Consider the following 27,583-nt stretch of genomic DNA (forward strand, 5'->3'; position numbering starts at 1 on the left):
AGCAGAGAACGACTGCATAAAGCATTTGACATTGATTGAATATATAGATTGGTGGTGTCTCAACCTCTGTTTTAATCTTTCCATTACCTACAATTTTTTTTTTACAGAGAAAGTCTTATTATTTAGAAAACAATTTCTTGCAGCCTTCAAATAGATGAGAAGCTGCAGCATCTTAATGGAAGGTAAATTGCTGGTGCTTTCACAGCCAGAGCCTCTCCCTGGTCTGATGGAAAGATTAACCATTTAGCACCTCCTCTGTCTGAACACTACTCTCCATCAACAGGAATTTGGCAAAATTTGTCACAGTGTATTCCATACTGGGAAAAGCTTCTCCATATTTGCTGTAGTTATTTCATGCCAAAGGGGACTTAATTTTTAGCAGTGGGGAAATCCCATATGGGGAGAGCATCTGGTAGGGGAACAACTGGCAGGGAGCCAATGGCCCTGGTCCCAGTGGCTGCCACCCCTGGTTGTCAGATGACCACCCAAATTCTGGTGGTCTGTCCCCACCTTCCTCCCCTGAAGCAAATGAGCAATCACACTTGAGCGCCAAAATCGGATTCCAGCTGAGGTGTCTAGGTGGGAAAGGCAATTCCTTTAATCCACTAAGCTACTTTAGTTCCCCATCTTTATCTGAAACTCACAGACAGAAAGTGTCACTGGGAACTCGATGGGCTGAACTGCTTAATGCAATCAGCATTTTGGGTGCAAATAGTGGTTTTTTGGTTACCTTGTTTAAAAGGGAAACAGCCTTACCTTTTTAAAAGGGGAAAAAAAAAGGAAAATATTTTATTACAGCAGTCTTTTGGATGTTGGAGGCAGCATTTTGGAACCAAATCCTCATCAGACAATCTGCAGGTCAAAAAAGCATCTCAGCATAGGATGGGGAGGACAGAGTGGTGTGGGGTGTTTAGTCTGAAAATGGCTGCAAGCCTGAAAGTCTGTCTGTTTTTAAAGCCAAGCAAATTCAATGCAAGTGCTAAAAAATGTGGAGCTGGTTAAATCCATCAGACTGCCAGCAGACACCGCGTGACACGTTTATTTTGCTGTCTCTCCCTGTTATTTGGTAAACCACAGAGGCTTCCCACACCTCCACCCTGAATCCAGCTGTCACAGATCCAATTTTGGGAGTGCACCAGCATCGCAGCACTTGGACGACTGCAAGCAGCGTGATGCATAATGAAAGTAATTTTTGACTTCAGGCTTTTAAAGCTCCCCCCAGCTCTTCTTGTTCTTAGATTTTGGCATGTGGGAACTCCTCTGACAAGAGGGAATGCTAAAACTCACCTCCAGCTCTTCCTGTGGGTGGGCAGCAGGTGTGAGGCTCAGGCAATCCTTCCCTCCCTCTATCCTGCACCCTTGTGCCATCTCAGCCCAAAATGTCCACATGAAAGTCACAGGGGGACTAAGGAGAATTTGGGAAAGGATGAGGAGCTGGCATTGAATGGGGCAGGGGGGTCTCAGCCAAAACTGCTGCAGCAGCACCCTGACCCCAGGGCTGAGCCTTGGGATGTCACAATCCCACCCTAGGCTCCTGCTCAAAGACATCTCAAAGCCTTGACCCAATGTCCCAGAGTCCCCCATTCCCACCCCCACCACACCACAAAACTTAAAATGCTTCATTACCCTTCATGAAGTTATTAAAGGCAATAAAGTGGGGAACTCTGGCAGGGGAGGGTTACTTCCAGTGCCACTAAAGTAGGGAGGGGTGTAACAGCTGAACAATGTGCCCTCGTAAGGCTTTGAAAGTCAAAGGCAGGGGCACCAGGAAGATCTGTTGTTATATTTGCCTTTGTAATCCACTCAGGCATTTTATTCCGTAAAGAGTCTCTTCTACATTTTGCTCTGACATCCTGACCATGTCCAGGGCTGTCCTCTTCACTCACAGGAACAGGAGATGGTTGCTCTTTGGTAGCTTCACCCTTGCCTGTGTTTTACTGGGGAACAGCATTATGCCCCATGCCCATCAAGTCCATTTCCAAACAGTGGTCATTACCCAGAGTTTCCCTTCATCCATCTCTCCTTACCTCTTATTCCATACACATGGGATCCTGTCGCTTTTGTCCTACTTTATTTTCCCTCTTACTCCTATTTCCTCTGGAAATTGACATTTCTGAAGTTTCTAGCTCCTCTTTCATCTTCATGTCAGATCTTTGTTCTTCCCTGGGTGACAGCTGCCAGCCTAGGGCACAGCAGAGGAGACAGGACAGTGGTGCCCTGGAGAAGAGACCACTTGGAGATCAATTTCCCATTTGTGCAGCCCCGAGTCCGGCTCCACACCTGAGGACAGCACAGCTCTCCCTGTGTTTCTCTCATCATCCTTACAGGGGTCTCCAGCTGTTTCTTAACCTCATGGCTGTTATAATCATCCCCCCAAAACTGAGATGTACCACCATTTTTAGAGCAATTTCATTCCACAGCCCCTCCCAGGGGATGCAGGTAACTGCTGGTTAATGGCAACAGCCACGTGAGTGAGAACCAGGAGTAAATGGAAGCCCCCCTGAAAACAGGGCAAACAGATGTTCAGAGGGCTCACACTCCTCATCATTAACTTCAGAATGCAAATGCCTGATAATTCCTCATTTTATTTCCCAGCCTCACACTTAGCATCAGGGGATCATGCAGGGATGCGTCGTACATCAGTTCTGAAGGTCACAGCAGTGGTGGGAACATACCCAAACAGGAGAGGGAAAAGGAAGCAGGAGACCACTGTTGCAGTGGCTGGGCTGTGGTTGGAAACAAAAGAGTGCCCTGAGCAACTGAGAAAATTAAATATTAGGGTCTGAAAGCAAAGAGAAAAAGGGGGAGACCTGTCCTGGACAAACAGGACTACTGAAGTTGAAGAGTAACCTTAGTTGGATTCCTGCTCATGGTGTTCAGATTTTTATCAGTAAAAAGACAGCATTTTTTCCACTTAAAAAGAATACTGTAAAAGACAAGCCCCTGAACCCAACATGACTGTGTTGGGAGCTAGCTCAGTCCTGGAAAGCAAATTATTTTTCTCTGTGTAGGTTTTTACTACCTGATGAATAGAAATTTCGTAATATCTGCTCTAAAATTTTCTAACATTTGCACTTCTTTTTTCAGACATTTGTTTGTACTCTTGTCACTTGCTTTTCCTTTTCATCTTTCCCACCTTCCCAAGCACTGCCACTGTTCAGACCCAGCTGACAGAGTTTAGGATCACAGGTTAGGATGTGGTGGTGAGCTGGAAAGGGAAGAGGTTTTTCACTCTCTGACCCTGTCACTTAGATCCTCACACTGAAGCTGACACTCACTTGGGATCTAACTCCTTCTGCACAGAATGGATCCTGCAAGAATAATATTGGTAAGGAGATTTTACTGAGGACAACACATGGACAGTTTTGTGGTGTTGTGTCTAGAAGGTTCCTGCACCTACTGCAGCAGCTCAGCTGCCCTCTGCTGCAGAAGGAAGGACCTGGCATTGCTCATGGAAGAAGGTACAATGGAAAGCAAGAGCCTAGAAGACACAGGACATGGAATGGGTCCCAGAGCCCCCAACATGAAGGAGTGGCTTACTGGACCTTGATGCACAGCAGGAAGCAGCACTGCTGATAATATTAAAGCCAGATTTACAATGCAAAGGCTTAACTAGTGAGCTGTATTTCCATGCAAATGGATTTCTATGAATGCATGTATGGAAAAACAGCAGCATGGATGAGTGGAGTGGAGCTGAGCCAGGCAGGCACATCCAGCATGAAGAATTCATTATGTTAGTTGGGAGACCAGTGGAAACTCCTCTCATGTTCTCTTAATGTCTCGAGTTTTGCTCAATAAGCATAGAAAACATGCATATTTATTCTAACCTTTAGCAGGATAGGTCAAATACATTTTTGAAGACAGCATGACCACAGCAGTATTCCTCAGGGATCTGAGTAATACAAAGGCACCTCCAAGCTTTCCACTTAACAGACCTCTGTATATCACCATGGACACACTTGAAATGTGGCCATTTAATAACCATGAAGCAACTGGAAATAATAAATGAGAAAATGTCTGACTAGAGCAATATTAATTATTTGTAACAAAACCACTGTTTGCATTGCAGCCAATGTGATGTTGTATGTGTAACATTAGCTTTGGTTGCTGCATTAAAAGGTCAGCATGAAATGAGGGGTAGAAAAACATCTCTGGTTTGTGAACATGTGCTATAGACAGTCAGGAGTGAGTTATTACAGCCCTCATCCTGTTTAAAAAACGTTTAAAAATGTTTAAAAAAGCACAGGAGTATGTTATTCTAATCACCCACCATTTACGAATTCCGGCTGATACTGACCAAACAGAAATCATGTACATGTGTACAGACTATTTTTGATTAACAGCTAAGGCCCATTCCCAAAAAGACCACAGGCACAGAGAGTCTCTACAGCTGTGCCTACAACCAGGATAACGTCTTGGCGGGGAACAAACCTCCATTATCCTTGAGGAATAAGATATGCACAGTAATCAGGCAAGGAAGACGTCCAATATACAGTTAATTTTGGTGAGGCATATTGATCATTTCGCAGTAGTAATGAAGTGAGGCAATATTTAGAGGTCTCCAAGGGTTTGCTAATCAGGAAGGTTTTGCCTTGGTGCTTCAATGTGATGCATTAGAGGCAACATAGACAACACAGAGAAACCAGTCCACGAACCACTAGGCAATGATCCCTGCTATGACCACATTCCCAAAGTGCAAGACTCTTATCAGTATTCAAGTGTGCCTAGCAAAAGACCATGAAAGGAACCTGTGAGATGTCAAAGACTGGTCACAGAGGAGTCAGGTACACAAGGATTCCATCTCTCCTAGACACGCCCAGACTTCGCAAAGGGGGGTGTGTGCAGTATATTAAACATGAAGCCAGCGAGAATTCAAGCAAAATAAAACCCAAACATCAAAAATACTGGTATGCTTGAATGCATTTTTGTCATATTGCCACTTTCATGTTATAAATTCTCTGCCTAGTCCTTTTTGAGAGCATCTCATACAAAACAAATGTAATCACACATTGAGTGTGACATTCAGATCATGGGAAGCAGGCACACACAGAGTCAACACCTCTGAGCTGGGTGTAAGGATGGAAGTTGGTCTCACGAGGGACAGGGACTGCTGGGTAAGTGACTCCAGTGATAGACTGATATCTTTTCTGAATTACTAACATCAGACGCTCAAGGACAAATTATTCCTTCCCAATCTTTCTTTTTATGGAATATTTCTCTTCTCCCAAAAGATGTAACGTGTGTGTTAAAAGGGAGCTCAAGGCAGTAGGTACATCCTCGTGCAGGGAATGATAATGCTTTCCAAAACAAATGTTTAATATTAAGTATGGGCACCTTGCTTCATGGGTAAAACCTGAGCACTTGCTGCTAAAAATGCTGTGAAGCACAAGGGCAATCTGGTCACACTGCCTTTTACTCTGGCATCAAATTGTATCAAGCAGAGGGTTTATTCCAGTTCATTAATATGAAGAGATTTTTGATCTTGTTTGTCTCTTTAGGATAAGCAGATGACATTAGAGTTTGCATCAGATTTTGCCTCCCTGATCAGTGGAACCTGCCTCCATCAGATAACTGTGACAAGTCTAAGTTATGTCACAACAGAACAGTGATAATAAACTCTGAATCTAAATAAGATTTTTGACAAAGCTTTCTTACCAGGAGAGGAAAGAGCACAGTAATTCATACTCGCACGTACACTCAGTCACACATACACAGCCACTGAATCTTACAATATTATTAATGGAGATGTTTGGCTTTGTTATTTTTAATGCCTAAAACATCTTCTTTGTTGGATGGCTAACTTTAATGTCATATTGGCCTCAGATTTCTCCCCAAGGGGACTTGCAATCTGTACTAACAACCCAGTTCAAGAGAGAGGCCCATTTAACACTCTTATTAGCTCAGTACAAAGATTAATTAAGCAATGATCTCTTCCAAACAGCTCCTCATCAGTGTTAATAACATGTTTGTTAGTTAACTTCCTAAGGTTAGATCTATGATGGGGAATGTTCTAGTGTGCTGGTTAACTGTTTTAGCAATTGTTAAAGGTTTTATTATCAATGTAAATTGTACTTCAGGATTTGTAACAGGAACAGTGTTCATAATTTTTTTATCTGGAAAAAACCAAATAGTAAATTTTACCATGTAGATAGAAAGTCAGTCATTTAACCAGTGGGGGTCTGACACTCAATTAGAAGGAAAGTCATATTGAGGATAACTATATCTCTAAGATGGTCTTCGCAATATTTTTTACAATATGTTTTAAGACATGCCTAAGACTTCTGCAGGCTTTTTGAATGTTTTTGTTTACAACAGCTTTCTACTGACATATAATAACCCTTCCATGACTCCTTTCCCAGCAAGCTTCTGTGCAGCTGCCAGCCCACAAACAGCAGCACTTGCCAGTGCTGGAGGGGTGGAGCAGGCCAGTGGTGACAGCTAAGAAATAACTGGGAGCAGGCTATATATTGCTCTGTCCACCACTAACCCAGGTCAAAAGCTGCATGAAATTTAATTTTGTAAGCCTGGAAAGAAACTTTCCCAGCTCTTGATCAATGAATCACAAAGCTACCCTAGTCTTGAAAAAGGAAGAGGGAAAAAAACCCCAACAATTCGAATTAATTTAGGGTTACATTGATTTCTCCTCCATCCCTTTATGGGACTGTGTCAGCATTTATCAGATTAATGTCTGCAGATAAAATATTTCTTTTGTAGCTGTGGACCTTGTGCTTTTGTGCCGTGCTTAAAAACAGCGACATCACGTAAATCCTCCTAAAGATGCTGATTGCAAACATGTTTTGGACACCTCTGACCACAGGCAGCCTGAGGTGTGACAGCCCCCTGGGGTCATGGCCAACGTGTTGGTGCTTCTCACTGGTGCACTGAGCAACACACTGAACCCATTGCCCCTCCATGGTACCAAAACCACCACAGGACACCCCACAGGCTCAAGTACGATGGCAGTAACTCCACTGCCTGCGTCCCATGGCCAGATCAGACAAATTACCCTTTGGAAACTGTAATAAAAAAAAATATATATATATATGTATTCCAGTAACAATCAGTGACAAAAGCCAAGAGAACTCCTGCTCTTTAACTAATATTCCTTTTTGATACAGAAATCAATACCATGGTGATTAGGTACTTTCAGAGCAACACAAAATATTTCTAAAGAAAAAAAATAACCCCATGTGATAAATCCTCCTCTGCTGTTCTCGGGTGAAGAGCTGAAAACCAATTTCTACGGTTCAGAAGCAAGCAGGGAAGGAAAACATCTTTCCAGATATTGGATGTATCACTTTGGTAGTACATCAATTTTATCATGTCATTCTCTTCACACTTCACATTGGTTTATACAGGTGAAAATTAGAGTTGAATCTCCCATACATAAATGTGATATTTCCTTTCTATCCAGATGTGCATGGTTAAGCTGAGCCTAGAACTGATATATGCCTGTTGACAGAAAAAAAAGTCTGACTCTCAAACTCTATCCAGTTGCCTTATTTATTAACTTCCCAATACATTTTTTATAGGCTCCAGCAATTTAAGCAAAAGCAGGCTGATTTATTCTCTTACTGAATGTGAACTGGATTAAATTGCTTTTCCTAACGTGATGCTGAAGTGGGACCCTAATTTGAGCATTTCCTTATGAACAAATCTTTTGGTTATGTAGCCCTTCCATGATGACATTTCAGTGTAAATGGTGATGCCATTGGTCTTGTGTTCCAGGAAAAGGCTCGTGGGTCCATTGAAACCTGTAGATCAATCAGAACAGCAGAACAACTCTGTTTGTCACAGGTTTAGAAATGTTTTAAAAGTACTGTTTATCCTTCTAGTTTTTTTTTGTTTTAAGCTTCATATCTGGTAAGGCTCCATGCTTCCACTTTGGCCAGAGGATGCCATGATTTACACCAAGCTGTCATCAGGCAGCACTCCCATTTTTTATGTGTAGTTATGAATGCAGCATTAACTAGACCAAACAACAAGACAGGATTGTGCATCACACACTGCATGCACTTTGGACTCTATGATGAATAGGCAAGGCCATATTAATAATTTGTGCACTAAGAAAGAAAAAAAAAGTGGGTAAGATTATAGCAATAAAAATGGAAATTAAAGGCATGAATACAGCAAATAGATTATGCTATCATTCCAGACCAGACAGCAGAGAAGTCACAGTTGCCCATTTATATTTTGACAGTTCATGCATCAGATGAGATTTTCAAAGAGGGGTGCCACTGTTTGGGGAAGTGGAGAACAGAATAGTTGCTGCTAAGTGTGGATTTAACAGTGCATTTATTATTTGCACAACTTTCTTTTGGATAAGCTGGCAAAAAAAGCCATTTCCCTAAAGAAAAAACAAATATAAATTCAGATCATGCAGGAAAAATTTCACAGTCAGGCATGATATCTGTCAATTTATCTCTCTCTTACAATGGTCCAAAACAGACACCTCAAAGGGAAATTCAAAAGCCATCAGAGAGAGTGTCCTGTTTTCTACCAGAGCTAGGCACAGGCTGACAGAGCCTGTTCAGCAGCTCTTACAATCTCCAAGAGATGAGTTTAAGCCCCCCACATATGACACCCTGAAAGATTCAAACATGTGCAGGATGGTTCCCAAATGCAGGAACATGTCTGAGTCTGAATGACTGTGTGATGGAATCTGGTTCACTCCAACATGAATTTTTCCCCACCAAATGCCCTATGTGATTTGGCAGCTGGGTCAGGGACCTTTCCCAGCAGGCAGCTATCCCATTTCAGGAGTTAGGACAGCTTGCTCAGAAACAAACTGCTGGATACCAGGAACTCATAGTGCCTGACAGCCTTCTCCCTTGTGTAAAATTTCATGTAATAGAAGCTGATTTAGACACAGTTTATCCCCAGAAACATCTGCATATGTTCAGAGGTCCAGCATGCTTAAATCTTTTGAAAGTTTTGGTAAGTTTTAGTTTCTGCCATATCCTACAGCTTGAACTCTAAACCTAATTAGGCGCTGTGAGGAAAAGAAGAATTTTTAATCCATTGTTCAGTTCTGCCAGTCTTCGGTTTTACTGAATATCAACTGAGCTTTGTCATAAGGAGCAGAAAAAAAGTATCTTCCATACTTCCTTTTCTGGACCACTAGTTAACATAATTTAATAATATCTACTATTACTCCTTTCTTTATTAAAGGCACCGTCCCAAGAATTTTAATATCCTTGATGTAAGATCTTACATGTCTTCTCCAAGTCCTCACCTGCTTTGCAATAAACTTTCTTACATTAGGAAACTACTCATTGTTCATTTTCTACCTCTGAATACATTTTTTTTTCCCTGTATATTCTTCTGGTTTTGGCTTTACACATATCTCTCTACATTGGATTGAAGTTTTCTGTGAGCTATAGGTTTCCTTCTGGCACCAATACCACAAACTTAAGGCACTACAAGGTATAGACATTGATTAAATTTTCTGCTTCAGTGTTATGTCAATATGGTGGGTTGACCCTGGTTGGACACCAGGTGCCCACCAAAGCCACTCGATTCACTTCTCTCAGCTGGACAAGGGAGAGGAAATATAATGAAAGGCTTGTAGGACAAAATAAGGACAGAGAGAGATCACTCATTAATTACTGTCATGGGCAAAACAGACTCATTCAAATAAAACCTTATTTAACTTATTATCAGAGTAGAGTAATGAGAATTAAAACCCAAGTTTTAGAACACCTTTCTCTCACTCTTCCCTTCTTCCTGGGCTTAACTTTACTCTTGAATTCTCTATCTGCCCCACCTCAGTGGCACCGATGAATTGAGAATGGGGGCTGTGGTCAGTTCATCACGTGTTGTCTCTGCTTCTTCTTCCTCCTCCTCCTCAGGACTAACACTCTTCCCCTGGCCCAGTGTGAGGCCCTCCTATGGAAGACTTCCATGAATTTCTCCCTGAGAATTGTCCATGGCTGCAGTTCTTCAAAGAGTGCTCCAGCGTGGGTCCCCACAGAGTCACAAGTCCTTCAAACAAGCCTGATCCAGTGTGGGCTCCTCTCTGCACAGGACCAAGGTGCTGCCAGGAGGCTGCTCCAGCATGGACTTCCCGCAGGATCAGCCTCCTTTGGGCATCCCTTGGCTCCAGGGTGGGCTCTTCACATGCTGTCACTGCTTCCCCAAGGACATCCACAGGCTGCAGGGGCACAGCTGCCTCACCATGGGCTGCACCAGGGGCTGCAGGGGAATCCCAGTTCTGGAGCCTGGGGCACCTCATGTCCCTCCTTCCCCCCACTGACCTTGGAGTCTGCAGGGCTGTTCCTCCCATGTATTCCCACTCCTATCTCCATCTACAATGGCACAGGCTTTTTCCTTCCTTTTCCTAATTCTGCTATCCCAGAGGTGTTACCACTGTCACTGCTGGATTTGGGGGAAACTTCTGGCTGCTTCTCACAGAACCCATCCCTGTAGAGCCCTGTGACCAAACCCATGCTGAGCAAACCAAATAGAGTCACTTTTGGACATCTTGATGCTGATTGGCAGAAGGACTTGAACTGAGCTAAATGAATAGGTCACATGGCAGCAGACATATCTCTTTGGGTTTCCCTCCAGTTGTTAACTGTAATTTGCAAATTTTCTCATCTTGCTTCTCAGACAGCTCCTTTCCAAATCACAAATGTACAGGGAGGTCACCCACTGTGAGCTGTTTGTGATGAGATGTGATCAGTTAATCCTCTATTTTGCCTTCTGTTTCCTCATTGATTTAAAATTCATGTCATTTCTTTATTCTTCACTCACTACAGCTTAACTTTTTCTTACTAACCTTGTGAGAGACATTTCATAAGTCCTCTGAAACCTCTTGCTAGCACAGTTTGTGCATGCATTTTCTGCATTTTCTGTGTATACAAAGCACTTAAAATCGTACATTTACAATCTGGCAGCACATTGCTCTGTGCCTCAGCAGTTTGTACAGATATGTATTCTGACACTTCAATCTTTGTAGGTAACACCTCAATTTTATCACTAATGAAAGAAAGCAAGTCTGTGATACATGCATCCTCAGCTGTGAAAGCAGATATTAAGAAATTATGCTTTCCCAGAAGTTTATCTTCTCCCTTTTATCAATTGATTCCTGCTGATAGGGCAGAGGCAATAATACTGGCTGTACAGTACAAAAACAGTCTTCTTCCATAAAACTCTGGGCATTTGGCCACTAAATACTGTTTCAGCACTTGTCTCTCCCACATGATTGGTCTCCTTTATAGAGTCTGATGGGACAAATTTTCAAATTTTCTGGAGGCTAGCTGTTGAAGAAACTCCTCACATCTTGATGTTTGGTCACATTGCTTTACTTTGGAGTTTAGGGTTTTGTTTAGAGCTTTTTATTATAATTTTAACAATTCATTTGCCGTTCTCAATTGCATCCAAATCCAAATTGCATCAAAAAACACCTTGGACACCCACACTCCCCACAATCCCTTACCATGTGTGCAGTGAGACCAAGCATTTGGTACCATATCTTTGGGCCTCCAAGTGGCACTAAAATAAAGACTTGTACAGTAAAAACAGCTGCTTTGTAAAAGGATCCTTCGAAAAACAGACTTTGATTGCTACTGCAAAACAAGAGGTGTCTGAATTCTTTTATCTGGTAGCAAATTTTGGTATTGAATACACAGGCTGTGTCCAGCTTCAGCCAGCCTGTTCCCTGACAAATGGCATCCTTACAGCAGGAAAAGGATAACCCAACTGTGTCAAAGCAATTGAAATAAAAGCTTTAATCTTCCAAAATTGTTTAAACTCTTTTAAGTACACTTTTGAGTACGCTGTGCAGATGGCCCACTGTCAAAATCCTTATCTCCCCCCACTAGCTGAAGCAGCAATAGCCCTGAAGTAGTGTTTGGGATAATGAATGTGACACTACCCCAAGATACAGGTCATAGTCCCATTTGTGTCTTGAGGCTCTGAAAATCTGCTCTTCCTGGGAATCTGTTCCGGCTGCAGGAGCTGGGCCCAGCGTTTCACTGGGTTGAAAGTCTGGTTCATCCACCAGCACAGGCACAGCTCGTTGTTCTGCAGCGCCACGTGCCAGTGGCACCTCGGGGATGCTTAAAACTAATTTATCGTCCAACCAGGCACAGCATGGGTTTAGCAGCAGAGAGGGCAGACATCTCTAAGCTGGTTCAGGGACCACTTTCAAGTCGCTGCCACAGCTCAAAAGGAAAAACTGAGTAGGGAGAGATGCTTCTCCGTGTTTTCAGATTTGAAGCCAGGGCACAAAAGGGCACCTGAGGCATACATTTAGCCCCACTGCCGGAAATATTACAGGCTCTTGTGTATCCTCCTGAAGCCTTACAAAATGTGAAATGGACAAAAATTCTTCCACTCATTCTTTTTCCCCTGAAAATCAAGCTAGGAAAGAAATGGGGAGGAAAGAAAAGATGCAAGAGACCCATCACAGAAATGATAATGAACACGTGGTAGGTGGGGAGGGTCCAAAGATGGAAGGTCCTAAAGCAAGGTCTGCAATTCAGACAAGTTTCACACCTTTTTCTGAAATTGGGATGTAGGCAATTCTCCTTTTCTTAAAGCTATTGTAAAACTACCTGATGAGAGTTTTTAACTTATATTCCCTGCAAACTAAACATTACTTTTAGTTAAAATGACGGAGACTAAAATATTCAGACACAGGAACTTCATATTTACTGGGCTCTACCCATACAGTAATTTCTGACAGGTGAAGGGAAATGCTTGAAAAAGAATCTTAGTGCTTCCCACAGGAACACCTAGGTTTTCTGCCAGTACTGTTAACATACTTTTGCAATGATAAGTGCTGCAAATTGGATTAAAGCAAAGGTGTGTAAGAGGCAATTTCAGCACTGTTCTTTGTATAATTCCAACAAATTATGGTACAGGTCAGCATTGGCTTTGGCAGGACACTATCACTTCAGGAGATACTCATAGTAGCCCATCAGACCTACTTTATTCTGAGTTTCCCAGGGTAATGTGAAATACTCTTCTCCAAACTAAGTGCATATATACACCTTGACTGTTTTACAGGAAGACAGTTTCATGCACAGTGTAATTAAATGCCACACCATTAATCTATTTTGTGTACTGTGGTCTCAGATGAGGCTGTTTCTAGCTATCAAACATTTTTATGCCTTTTAGAGACAGAGGTTAAAATAGGCTTTAACATAATTGGTAGCAATGATCTAATACTTTCAGCTTAAAGGCAGCATTATTGTAGCTATAAAACAGAGAACGCATTTAAATGCTGAATAGAATTGGTTTGTTAACTCTTGCTTGGGTACTACAGCATTTAAGACACGTCATTCTTTTATAAGTGTATAAAAAAATCATCAATGACATGACAAGTAAGAGTTAGCAAGCTAAAAATGTCCAGAAACTGAAAAATAGAAAATTAAGTTTTGCCTGAGTCACATAGCTTAATAGGAATAAAAATAAATGGCAGAGATTTCTCACATCATTTATATTTTATATGAGTACCATACACTGCTGTGTAGGCACTTAAAAAAATAGAACTAAAAACAGAAATAAAAACTTTGTCATGTCTTCTTCAACAATTCTTTAAATGTAGTGTAAGAACATTTTACTGAACCCTTAGGTACTAGGTGTTACAGAAAGCATTATAGTAAGAAATCTCTGTATTTGAACTGCATTGCTGTTCACAGTTAGGCCTTTGCCTGAAGCCAATACAACTGCAGCAATCACAGATGTGAGACAGACCTGCTGTTAGCCCACTCAACATCCCACCACAGTGTGCTGGCTCCAAGCAGAGAAAAAAGGATAAGAAACTGGTATAAGCCAACTTGTCAAAAAATTTAGTGGTTTGTAACTCATTTTCAACCTGAGTGAGAACAACAAAAGCAAGTTGGTCTTCAGCAACCCAGCATCAATGTATAGCTATGGATTTTTTTTCAATTCTCTGTGAGCAGAATTCAAAGAAGCAGCTCAAGTTTAAAGCCAGGAAAAGTATAGAGGTATACACAAAGACTTAGTCTGAGGTTTTAGAAGTCTTGGTTTCAAGACTGGTATGATCCAAAGATCCCTCACAAATTTTGTAATAAAACAATTCTTACAAAATTGAGCCCAGATTTGACAAGTCCCTAACATGCCTTGGAAATCTTAATAAACAGCAAAAACATCATTGGTTAGTGCCTCTACAGCTAGCACACAAAACCTCCTGAAACTCAGCAACTGTGAAACACCCTCAGGCTGCTGCATGGGATTGATCTGTCCTGATAACTAACAGAACACAAAATCCATCACAGAACATCCTGAGTTGGAAGGAATACCCAGGAATCATCAGTTGGACTCCTGGCCCTGCAGAGAATACCCCAGGAATCACACCATGTGCCTGAAAGCCTTGTCCAAATGCTTCTTGAGCTCTGTCAGGCTGGTGCTGTGACCACTTCCCTGGGGAGCCTGTTCCAGTGCCCAGCCACCCTCCGAGTGAGGAACCTTTTCCTGATATCCAACCCAAACCTCCCATCACAGCCTCATGCTGTTTCCTCTGGTCCTGTCAGGGGTCACCACAAGGAAGAGATCAGTGCCTGCCCCTCCTTTTCCCCTTGTGAGGATGTTGAAGACCAGTGAGGTCTCTGCTCTCCAGCTGAACGGACAAAGTGACTTCAGCTGCTTCTCCTATGGCACCCCCTGAAGGCCCTTCACCATCCTCACTGCCCTCCTTTTGGACACTAATAGTTAAATGTCTTGTTTCTATTGTGGCACCCCAAACTGCACACAGAACTTGAGGTGCTCCAGTGCAGAAGAGAGCAGGACACCCCTCCCTTGCCAGGCTGGCGATGCTGTGTCCAATATAAGCCAGGACACAGCTGCCAGGGCACTGCTGACCTGTCATTGACCAGGACCTTCAGGTGCCTTTCCATGGGGCTCCTTTCCAACCTCTCATTCCACAGTCAGTACATACATCTGGAGTTGTCCCATCCCAGGAACAAAATGCAGCACTTGCCCTTGTTGAACCTCACATCTCTCTTCAGGGCCTCCTGCCTTCCAGGGGATCAATAGTTCCTCCTAATTTAGTATCACTGGAAAGCCTACTTAGCCTTTAATGAGTGATGAAGACCACAGGGCCAAGGATGGAGCCCTGTGGAACCCCACTAGTGACAGGTCACCACTCTGATGTCACCCCATTCACCTGTGTACCTGACCCACGAGCCAGCTGCTCACCCATCACATGGTGCGTTTATCCAGTTGTGTGCTGGACATTCTTTTTGTCCAGAAGGATATTTGAGAGACTGTGTCAAAAGCTTTATTGAAACCCAAGAAGATTACATCAACTAGCTTCCCTTGATCAACCAGGTGGATTACCTTGTTGTAAAAGGAAATGAGGTTTGAAAAGCAGGTTCCCACACAAAGCCCTGCTGGCTGCAATGAATGACTGCGCTGTTCTGCAGGAGTTTTTCTACATGCACCAGCTAGTCCTTTTTGAAAGGAGCCAGCATTTCCAAAATGCAGTTAGTCTCACAAATACAGACACCTAAAACTGCAATAATTTCTTCAAGTAGGGTTTTTTTGTGTTTATTTTTTTTGTATGTTTTTGTGGTTTTTTTTTTGTAGAAACTTTCTCTTCAATTAACAAGAAAGGGAGCCTTAAGAGACTGGACTAGATTTTTGTATTCAGAAATTACATTAATGGAAACCTATGTTAAAGTTGGAAAAGAATTAGAGTTTGATCCAAATCCACACCAGAGGCTAGTGTGATAAGAAAAGGATTTGGAAAAAAGAAGGCACAAACAGACTCACAACTATTTAACAATTTTCAGAAGTGTACTGAGGGACCAAGGTGGTGGTGGAAATACCCATTCATAGTCAGGAAAAAGATTCACAGACAGTTTTCCTCAGTTTAATATCAGTTGATGTTAAAAACTGCTAAACCCAGACATCTTCACATTATTACACTTGATGCACCATAAAACAGGTTTATGTTACAGTGTAAGGTTCAATATTACAAAAATTGCAGAGACCCCCCACACAGAAGTCTTAATTTTTCACTCCTATTCACATCTAAACCAAATATTCTTAACTGTGTACAAATGGAGTATTTCCTTACATCTTCTAGAGCCTCTTTACAACCACCAGTTCTAAACAGCAACACCAACACACTGGTAGTGAGAAATCAACTCAAAATCAAGGAAGTGCCACTGCAGCCATTTCCTCAAGTCACACACACTTCCTGCTGGAGAGCTGGCTGCGGAATTTTGCTGTCCTCTGTCTTTTCCTGCCCGGGAACTTGGCACACAGTCTTTCGTTTGAATAACCGTAGACTCAACCGTAACAAGTCGCTGTCCATCGCTGCGGAATTTGTGTAAGTTTGTTTTGTTGCACCCTGTTGAAATTGGAAATGGAATTTAAAAAAGGGAAGAACTGAAAACAATGCCTTTTAACATGCAAGCTGGGAAATTAACCTCAAGTACTCTCAGTAATTAGAGGTTTAATCATACTAATCATACCACTAGAAAAAACTTGGAGAATTATGATTTTTGTACCAGCATACAAAATCGTAAAACTTACGGCAGAAGTTTTTATTTTAACTTGGATTCTTACAATTCTTACAAAAGCACACAGAACCTTAAACAGGAAAGTTATTCAACAGCTACCTTTGAAAGAATATTTTACCTAATTATTTTTATTATGTATTCTCTAAATATAGAAAATGCATCTCCAGAATTTAAACCCCAAAATTATAAGAAACAGGACCTAGCTCTAGTCTCAAACTTAAATTAATCTCTCATTTTACATAAAAAAAAACCACCCTACAACCTCTATGAATAAAAGTCAGTTTATTATTTAAAGGACCAGGTCTGCTTCAGAACAACAAACACAAAAATTATCTCCCAAGAGAAAAGCTCTGCTTAGGAGCATCTGTGTTCCCACACTTGGACCCAGCACTGTAAGCAGACCACTTGCCTTTTCATTCTTCATGAGCTGCTTCCGAATTGCAGAATCCCTGCGGAAGCACAGTGCTTTGCAGCAAGGACCCAGATTGCTGAGAAGGCCGGCTCTCTCTTCTTTTCGCCGAAGTGCAGCCATGTTCAGTGCTCCCAGCTCGTGTTCAAAAAGGTTTTCTGCATCTAGAAAGAATTGAGATTTGCAGAGATCAATATAAACATGGTATTTTTGAACAGCAACATACAGTCATATCAATTTTCTTAACATTTTACTAGTTGTATTTCTGCCTTCTAAACAATATCAAAGTTTGGAAAAAAAATAAAAAGAGTATTTCAGTTTATAGAAGTATATGAATAAATCCTTCACCGTTCAAAGGGAAGGATGGATATCCTTGTATTTAGTTTCAGCACTGGAAAGCAATATTGAGACAGCAATCACTGGGAAGCCTAAAAATGAAGTGACAGCTTTGGACAAAAGACAGGGTATGATTTATGGTCAGATGTGTGATGGACAAAAGGTGTTTGTTTACCACTTGCATTAATCATAAAGTAGCCCAAGTTTCACTTCTTTGCAAGACATCAGGTAACTGTGCCAATGTCAATGCTTTTTTTGTACGGCTATGCAGAAGTGAAATACAATTACCTAGGATAATTTTTTCATTTGTGGTGGACGAACCTGGAGAACAAGTCAGCAGCTGCCAATGGATCACCCCTTCCTACCGGCTCACCTAAGGCATTTAACAGAACTCAAGGTGACAGGACCAGTCCTTCAACACATTTACCAGAAGAAAGAGTGTGGAGAAAGAACACTTCTAGAAAAGATGGATCCTGAGGTGAATCTTGTTCTGCAACAATGTTTCTAGGAAATGCAAAGACAAAAAGAGCACACAGGGCTGGACCAGAGCTCATTGATTTACAGCCCGTTTACAGTAAATGGGAAGATTATAATGTAATAGAAAAAAAGCTGGAAAAGTACGTGGCTGAGTCAAATCCAGCTGCCTCTATATAGCAAAGCTCGTGTTCAGCAGAGAATTTAACACCTCACTCAAGATGTGAAGAACCCTGCAGGAAAATACTTTTAAAAGCAAAGACTGCTCTGGCAGTTTGTCAGCATGAACATAGAAGAGGACAAAGAGGCATTTTTTAAACCACTCAGCACTTGGATGAAACTTGGTAGTTTTTAAACTACTTTTTAAACAAGGTGAAAAGAAACAAGTAAGTTACATGAAATGAAGGGCAGGTTAAAGGGAACTGCACTGAAGTCAAAGACAACCTCAATGGACAATCAAAAAATGGAAATAAGTGACAAGACACAAAAAGGTCACTTCAAAGGTAAAACAGACAGCTTGCAGAGTCTTCTCAGGTGCCAGATGCTTGCTGGGCATATCTGGCAAGTAAGCATGTCCATATCCTTAGAGGAGCAACTGCATATAATAGAGGGCACGTCAGCTAAAAATCTCAATACCATCACATACTACAGATTTTTGTTTCCAAATCAAAAATAATTTAAAAAGCACACCCTGAAACCAGGTATCATTTCTCTACTTAATGCATTTAATAGTATTACCAGAAATATTTCAATTTGTTCCTCAACAAGAACAAAGATGGGAACACCAACCTCAGGAATAAGACAGGGAGACAAATCATACGACTGTGAAGTCCAGACTGAAAATGCTGCTTTTTCACTTTTTTTTACACACACTGAGCACATCTAGCACAGATCCATTCAGTTTTCAGGGCACCATATTTGTGTCTTTCTTTAGAATATATGTGCTGTGGCTGTGTAGTCTCTATAAAGAGAACACTCATCTGGCCGATTGCAGAGGAAGTGCAGACACTTGAAAGCCTACTGGCAGTGCTGGAACTCTGATGTTGACAGACTGCACACACACACCAAAGGGAAACCAAGAGAGGCACTTCAAATCCCTCATCCTCTCCCGAGCAAGGTTCTGCTGAATCCAAGTATACTTATGACTGTCCAGAGGCAGTGCTGGAGAGCCTCCTATTATCTCTAAGGACATTATTTCTAGGGTAGCATGAAAGGATTGCTGAGATTATTTCAGGTATCATTTTAAACACCCAGGTGGAATGATCCTGCAGTGCAGCCGCTGTTGCAAGGAATCCCTGGTAAGAACTGTTGAAGTATACAGCCAAATTAAGGCTTACAGGGAGAGAGACACAGTTCATACCTTGACTATATCAGTTTGTATACTCAGGAAAACTCAGTATTTTATTTGACTCAAAAAAAAAAAAAAAGTAGGAGCAATAGTAACAGCTCACGATTAACACAGTTATACAATTTAAATGGCTCAAGCAAACAGCGATATTGATGGAGATTAGCACAACTAAAAGAAGTTTTGGATTTTTTTTCCCCCCACTTATCTGAGACTGTGAGGTTAACAAGACAACGAGAACAGTGTAAAGTGAAAGGTATTGTTTTAAATTAAGAACTAGAATTTACCAAGTAAAAAAACCCATGAGCTCTGCAGATACTGTTATTTGTAAGCCACAATTTTCTAATGTTCAGATCCTGTAATAATTTGCATAGAGGTCTTACAGAAAGCAAATGTGTCATAGTCCCAAAAGAACCATTCTACCATGCAAGTTGTTACAAGCAGGTCAACTGGTTCCTGGGATGTGAAAGAGAAAAAATCAGTATTTTTTTTCTCATGGAAAAGCCCTGCTAACACTCAGAACTGTAGTAAACAGTACTAGTACAATTGACGCCTATACCATTTATCATGCATGTCTTGCAACATACACTTTGTCCAAATTCCAAACCTGTGAATTATTATATTTCCCATTTTTAGTAGAGATATAATATACATATTTCACTTAGTGCCTTCATTCTGAGCCAAAACCCCTATCCATGAATTCTAGAAAGGATCCTTAGAATGAAAATAAGAAATCTTTATTTCTTTCTTGAAATACTACTTCTAGTTCACTGAAAAAGACATTTAGCTCTCTAAGACAGAGACAAGTCAGGCTAGGAAAGCATGAATGGCCTCACAAAAAGAATATTCCACTAAGATAAAAGCAATTCTGTTTGTTTATTAGTCTAGACCTCCTCACCATTGCTGCAATCAAAACACTAATCTGACCAACACACTATTGTATCACATTTCTGTAATTTTCACACAATACTCATTATACACTTTTTGTGGTCTTTGAAACCTAAAATAACGAACTAATGCACATTTCATAAGGACTTTCTCATTACACATAAAAGAGAGTTTAATCCCTGCAGAAGTTACCTTTAGGTTTTTCTAACACTCTCTGGCATGTCTCTTTTATTTTGGTGAAGAGCTCTGGTCCTGCCAACCGCTTGGAAATGCCAACTCTCAGCATAACAGCACCTGGTGTGAATTTTAAGAGTGCAGCCCCAGGCTCACGTGGTTCTTTCGGCTGCTTTGGCATAAGACTGGACCAGTCTACATCTATAACATCCACTGGATCTGCAAAAACATTGACAAAGAATGAGTTATCACATATCACCACCCCTTACCACAGCTGATTAATTTCACATGTTGTGCACATGCCTGTCTCCTGAAAGCAATATGGATTAAAAAACCCAACCCATGCCAAATATTCTGCTTTATTTTTATTGCAATCCCTTTGTGAAAGGTTGCTCAGATCCTGCTTAGGCAGCATGATTGGACATATTACTTATGCATTCAGAAAAGTCACAGTACAAATGAAGATGGTAAGATGGATTCAAATTAAATGCTCAGAAAGCTAGTTCACACAGCCCAAATTATCCAACTGAACTTAGGACAATTAGACAATTCCATTCTTCCCAGTGCACTTGGAAAGCATTCAAGCACAGACAGAATCTGCTCACAGACTGTACTCCTAATTCAGAAATACTGTCAACATCACAATAGCATTATATGCACACTGATCTAATCTTTATATTCAAATAATCACAAAGGGGGTTGATATACTTTTACCAGGCATCTTCTCATCCTCCTGTTGATCCTCACGCTTTTCAGCATCACCTGCCAGAATTTCATCCAGTTCATCATCACTGATTGGCTCATATTCTCCAGCACCAGACCCCAGTGACTGCACATCATTAGTCTTTGTTTCATCCTCTCCTCCTACAGAGACAGATACATACTGTAGCTTTAAAGCAGACTTACTTGTTTTCAAAATATGCTGTACACTGCCTGAAGACAAAAAGGTTTAGCAAACCAAACTCTTAGCCTTTAGGAACAAGTATATTCAACATAAAACCTGGTATTAACCCACAGAAACAGTGAAGTTATTCCTCCTATACACAATGTGGCAATCTGAATTTTACATACACTGGTCAATTTTTTGGTGCAGTATTAGTCAAACTGCTCAGAGAAGGCCAATTTCACAACATACATGCTGATTATCTGATATGTGTAGTTTAAAATAATAAAAAGTTAATGAAAATCTAAGTTAGTGCCACAAAGTCTTTCAGATGCTTTAGCACATTAATCTAAAATCAAGATTCAATCCAAAGGTCCTAAAATAAGTAACAAAACTCCAAAATACAAAAACGTAACAGGTATCCTTAATGAAACAATTATGTACAGAATTATAAACTCTTTGCAGCAGTCACAGGAAGAGCTTTTAGAAAAAACATGCCAAACTTCTTTTAGTCGTTGCCCTCCTTTCCATTCACATACTACCTGCGTGCACAAATATGAGTGCTTTATCTGGAAACATATTCCTGAGGAGCTGCAAACACAGGACACTCAAACACTGAATTTTGCAGTTCACAAAAGGGACATCCTCTCAGCCTCCAAGACTGAAAGATCTGACTCAAGCATTTAAAAATTCCGTTGCTCTAAACTCAGGCTTTATTATGGCTCTCCACCATGGGTACTTAGCAATGAGTCATGCCACACAAACTGGACAGAATTTAAAAGGATCTTCTGCAGTGGATGACTATTCTGACACCTTCCAGCTCCCTTAGCCAGAGTGAAACTGCTTTCATTATAAGTTTCCTCCCTGTTCTTTGGAGATTTTTTTTCTCTTGCCTTTGAGGGGGAAGAAAAAGTAGTTGCCTCAACTAACCTAAAAATCAGCAAGGAAAAAGCAAGTAAAAGACAAGCCAGTAGAGCATAAACAAACTACTCAGACCATCTGGCAATGTATTGGAGGAAGCATATAGCATCTCAGGCATTATTTAAGCCCACTCCTAAAGCAAACACATAAGGTTCAAAACATTAAGATAATTTAATAATATCCTGACATATTTTGTTAAGACAACATGCAACAGTAATTTGCCCAAGTAAATACCAAATACCTCCCTAATATCATCGCATTTGAAAACTGTACTTGGTTTCCTAACAAGCTTTTCCTTTTTAGAAAGAAGAATAAGGTGATCTGCACTAGATTTCATTTTATGTCTTACAACTTTCAATATTCACTGCCTGTGATAATCCACCTGCTGCATCCACACTGATGTACCACACACTAGTTCACCAGTATTACATGCCTGGATCCATTAAAAACGTACTGTATTACGAAATTAAAAATAATACAATTCATAGTTCTCAATATGCAAATTACTTTATAGTTTGAATTTTAAGTAAAAGTTTGATAATTTCTAGACATTTACCACTCATGTGTAAGTGTACTTTTATATTAATTCTGCATTGAAAACTCAACACGCTCATCAGCTGAATGAAGCAATGTAAAGAGAAATTACAAAGTAATGAAAGACAATGAAGTATTGAAGTATTTCTAAACCTTAGAAAAGAATAACCACAGAATATAGAGTATGCCTTAATAAAATGGAATGCCATCTAATATTTTATGAAATAGATTTTCCTAAAATAATTAAGAAATCCTAAATATACCATAACTCCCTACAGGTGATAACCTGCAGAGAATTTATAACATAACCTTCGCGAAACAGACAAAATACATTAAAACAAGTATGCTGAAAGGCCAGACCTAAGAACACATTTAACATGCACAGCCTATATGGTTACAGGTGCCCTCTTGGAAACAGGTAATGTACCCAAGAATGGCCTTTCATTATTTCTTTTCTCAAGGTCCCACATGGTACTCTCAGATTTATTGCACCATGCTTTTCCTCAAGTTTAGAAATTGTTAATTCCGTTTATTGTAGCAAAAGCAGACTTTTCCATGCTCACTTCAAATACTATCTTTGTCAAGTGCTTCCACTCCATAGATAATCTCTTTAAATGAAACCTCCTCCATAGGATCTCTTAACTCTAAAGACCACTTTGTGAGTAATCAGGCAGGAGACCTAAGTACTAAATATTCCTCACCACCCTCTTGAGACAGCATTTAATTTAACTGCCCAAATTAACAATGAACAATACAGGTAATTCTTACTAAGAATGGCATAACAATGAGCATAACCATAACATACACCAGCTACTCTGGATTTGGGCTCTTGTTTCTTTTATTTTGTTCATATAAAAGCACTTCCCAACTCCCTATTATTGTAAAGCTCAAGCTTCTAATGCATGTGACAAACTGTAAGGAGTTGGTCAGTGTTTGCCCCTTACTGACTTTATCAATTCTAAGCACACTTCCCCCAGCACCAACAGAGCCAGCAAAACAAAACTGCATTTTCAGCTGATACTACTGAGACCACCTCAGATAAGGTTAAATCAGGAAAGATCTATAAGATCACCTTAGAAAAGCTATTTTTGGACTGCTGTGCCAAGTCATACTTATGTTTCACCTACTAATCAAACAGTTCTATGATAATTGGGCTCTGGCAGAAAAAAATCCCAAGAAACAGCTACAAGTCCACACTCTTTGTTTTTCGCTCATTACCTGTCACTACCAAAATAAATAGAACTTACAGTGATAAAGCAAGGCAATCAAATGTTGGTGTTATCTTTTAGTAAACTGCCTATTCAGAAACATTACATTTTGGTGAAATTATCTGAGATAATTTATGCTTTTTTGCCTCAAGACTTCTCTAGAAATTAAGAAGCAGAACTAACACAATTAACAAAAAGGAAGATGCTCATCAAATTTCTCTCATTGTCTGCTTCCACGGCAGAGAAGCTGAAGCCAATAAGCCTTTCAGTAAAAAGTATTCCAATATATCTCAGTTCAGCAGTATGCTAGAAGAGAAAGAAAAAAGTATTTGTTAGTGCAGTTTCTTTCCCAGAATAGCTCACCTTCTAAACTCTCTACCTTTTCAGCCTCATTTCCATCTTCAAAGCCTTGTAAAGGTCCTAAATCTTTGTCTGTTTTTTCCTTCTCTGAAGTCGCTGAGTCCCGGCAAATACCATCAAACTCCTTTTCATGATCTCTGTCCAGTTTTGTTTCACTGTGCTTTGATTCCTTTTGAGAGGAGATGTCAAGAGTTCTCTCTCTCTCTCTTTCAGCAGTATCAGGCAGCTGTCGGTCCCGCTCTCTCTCCAGCTCCCGTCTTTTCTCCCTGTCCCTCTCTCGCTCCCTGAGTCTCTCTCGGTCCCGGCTCCTTGGCCAGTCTTTGTCCACATCTCGGTCCCAGTCTCTCTGTCTCCCCTCTCTCCTGTCTCTCTCTCGTTCTCGATCGTGTTCATGTCGATCTCGCTCCTGAAGCCTTTCCCTGCTATCAAAGGACCCGGATCTGGAATGAACCTGACGATCTGACTCAGGGGAACTTCTTCTTGAACTGTGGCTTCTTGAATCTTGACGATCTGGATAAAAGATTACACACAGATATATACATATATATAAGCATGACTGTGACACATAAATGTAATACCATTTTACTAGACCAAAGCATTTTAAAGATCTGGGTATGAAAATATACTTCTCAAAAGCATCATCTTTAAATTAGTAATGCTTTCAGATTGCCTTAGAAGATTTAACCTTACTTAAAAACATGAGGTAACTTTTCCCACTTTCAAAAAATAATTTTAGTAGCTACTTTCTTTGATGCGAGAAATCAACTGAAGGTATAAAATCTTAACTCAGAAATTTAGGCATGGGGGGAAAAAGACAAGAAAAAAGAATCACTTCAAAAATTTTATAACATGTCTTGTAAAAGCTAGGCATGCCTTAGTTAACATATTATGAATTCAGAAAAACAATTTCAGGCATGTAACCATGAGGAGAACAGAGAGCCAAAAAATGCTTTTGGAAGAAGATGTTTTTGCATTGATGCTGTTTCAGTTTTAAAACATTTTACCTACTGTTTTCTCATGGCAACTAAACACATTAAAAATGTGGCTATTTTGATTTGCAATGAAGATGATTTCCATATGCATTAAAAGTATGCCTAACAAGAGCCATAAACAATTTACCTCATTTTGCATAATTTCAGGAACTTCCATACCAAAATTAATATTACTAAATGAATTAAATGTATTCAATTAATTTAAGAACATTATTTAGATGATAGAACTACCTCAATGTTCTGCTATCACAAGCATTTTCTCTAGGAGGTTTTTCTGTCCTACAAATTACTTTATTCCCCAGACAGCATGAACCAAATTCAACTTAATGTTTGGCGTAAACAAAATGGTAATCCTGCCCACTGAGAATCAGCTTTTCAAATAGGTTGGCACTTGCAGGAACCTTAATGCATTCTGGTTTTACAATGAAAGGCAGACAGCACCTCCCTCTCCTGTCACACTAATTAGAGCCATGAAGAACCATCTGGGACTTGTACACAGAATGATAGGTCAATCTCACTAAGATATATCTTATTACCTGAAGATGTGCTGCGACTGGGTTCTCCTCGTTTCAGCTGATCAATTCGGGACTTCCTTTCAGTGATTTCTAAGCTTTTCTTCTCTCTGTCCCTGTCCCTATCCCTGTCCCTAGAGCTACTGTGCAGGATCCTCTTCCGCCCAGTCTGATCATCCCCACTGCGATGTGCTGACTCATTGGAGGGGGATCTAAGCCTGCTGGAGGCATGGCTCCGATTGCTACCGAGGCTGCTGCTGCGCTTCTGGTCCACAGGCTTACGGTGTGGTCCATCCTCTATAGTAACATGAGGTGCTTCCACCTTTTCTGTCCTTGTCCTGTGACTCTTTCTATGGGAATCCTCAGTGGTTCTTTCTGGAACAACAATGTCACCACGTTCAGGAACATCTTCATCTGACCAGTCACTAAATGTTGTATCTTCTCTTTTTGTGGGGACCTCTGCCACTGCTTTCTCAGGTGGTGCTTCAACCAATTCTTCTTTAGTTACAGGAGGGGTTCTCGGGCCTTTTTTCTTTTTATGATGTGGAACAACTTCTTCATCAGAAACTTCAGAATCACCCTTAGATCTCTTTCGCTTTTTCTCCACATTTTTCCGTTTTTGACCCTTCTTGGGGGAAAAGACCTGGCTTTCCTCAGTTGCTGGTTCATTAGCATACCTTTCCACCCCACTGTCTTCATCTTTCTTCTTCTTTGTGGCCTTTTTCTGTATCTTAGACTTCTTCTTGCTGTCATCATGCATCCTATCAGAAGCATCTCTTTCTTCAGAAGGACGGTGTCCAAGATTTTCCTGAACCCTGGATCGGGAACCTTCTGAAGCATCTGGTTGCTCTCTTTGTTTATCTGCTGAAGAAACCCTCTCTTTAAACTCTGGTTCTTCATAGCGCCGGGAACTTTCCTTTCTGTCCGATTTTCGCTCTTCCTCTTTCCAGCGGCTCTGCCGCTCCTCTGTGACGTGAGAGGGGCTCAGTGACCGGGATTCCTGTGGCCGCACAACCTGGCTCAGGAGTCTGTGCTTTTCATCTGCAAAATGAAAAAAAGAATGTACCTTTATTGTGTAGGAAGGAGAACGTGTAAGCATTTGCTGTCTTCTGCATGCCAAAAAAAGTGTCCATTAAAACAAATCACCCAGTACTTCAGTTAGATTACTTAGGTTTTTCTACTGCTGCAGCAGCAAAAGAATTTCCAATTTGGTAAACATGCATCTTAAACAGGAGCTGTGGAAGTCACTATCACCGGGCAGACATAATACATAGTGACAAAATGAAGATAAATGACAAAAAAAGATGAAGAAAAATGGTAGTGCTCATAAAAATATGAGGAACACATACAAAACTTTCCCTGTGATTTTCTATTTAAAATTGCGTGTTACTTTCCATAGACAGAGGATAACCTGGGTCCAGCTGCAGAGAAAGCCCAATCCTACTTACTTTTATCATCTCCACTGTTGTAAGCATCACTATCAGGAGAATGATCACGGCGACGTTTGGGTGACTGACGGGGACTTGGACTGCTTTCGTTTCTGTGACGCTTCCTGAAAAAGGAACATGCACCATCAAATTTCTTCAGGATGCTTTGTGTTTATCATCAATAAAGTCTAAGCACTTTATACAGAAGACATTTAAAGATGTCTTGAAGCTCTGTAGTTTTCTAAGTTGCCATTCCAAGTAATAGCAATGCACTTAAAGGAAGCACAACGCGTATAACGGGGATATTTTTTACGCCTTCACTGGTTGCCTTCTGGTGTAGGAAATTTGGTAGTGCAAAGGGTAATGCATGTTCCAAAGATATTTAATTAACAAAGTCACAAACCCTGACCTAGATAGCTGCTCTTCGAATTTCAGACTTTATAATGTACCACAGTTTTCTCCATTTCCATTAATGACTGCATTATTAAAGGCAAGACAATGCGAGCATACATAAAAGGGAAAATTACATTGTCTGACTCAACTCTTAGCTCATGAGTAGTTCTATGATTCAGCACTAACAAAACACTGGAATAACTTCACCAGCACAGTACCAATTTGTGG

General features: G+C 40.7%; 1 protein-coding gene across 4 annotated transcripts in view; it reads right to left on the reverse strand.

The window, feature by feature from the left end:
• Positions 1-15,828: 15,828 nt before the first annotated feature.
• The window catches only part of ZC3H13 (zinc finger CCCH-type containing 13), a 46,450-nt gene continuing 34,695 nt past the window's right edge, over positions 15,829-27,583 (reverse strand). For 3 of the 4 annotated variants that reach the window (XM_058833578.1, XM_058833562.1, XM_058833584.1), the window contains 7 exons: positions 26,984-27,087; positions 25,560-26,576; positions 24,035-24,541; positions 20,834-20,989; positions 20,144-20,344; positions 16,909-17,072; positions 15,829-16,327 (listed from right to left, as the gene is read on the reverse strand). In XM_058833578.1, the coding sequence (XP_058689561.1) occupies positions 16,157-16,327; positions 16,909-17,072; positions 20,144-20,344; positions 20,834-20,989; positions 24,035-24,541; positions 25,560-26,576; positions 26,984-27,087 (2,320 nt within the window). In that variant the 3' untranslated portion in view covers positions 15,829-16,156. The remainder of the gene's footprint in view (positions 16,328-16,908; positions 17,073-20,143; positions 20,345-20,833; positions 20,990-24,034; positions 24,542-25,559; positions 26,577-26,983; positions 27,088-27,583) is intronic. The other variant, XM_058833569.1, reaches the window with a different exon arrangement.

The sequence above is a fragment of the Poecile atricapillus genome, chromosome 1 (genome assembly GCF_030490865.1).
Source record: "Poecile atricapillus isolate bPoeAtr1 chromosome 1, bPoeAtr1.hap1, whole genome shotgun sequence".
NCBI classification, from domain to species: Eukaryota; Metazoa; Chordata; class Aves; order Passeriformes; family Paridae; genus Poecile; species Poecile atricapillus.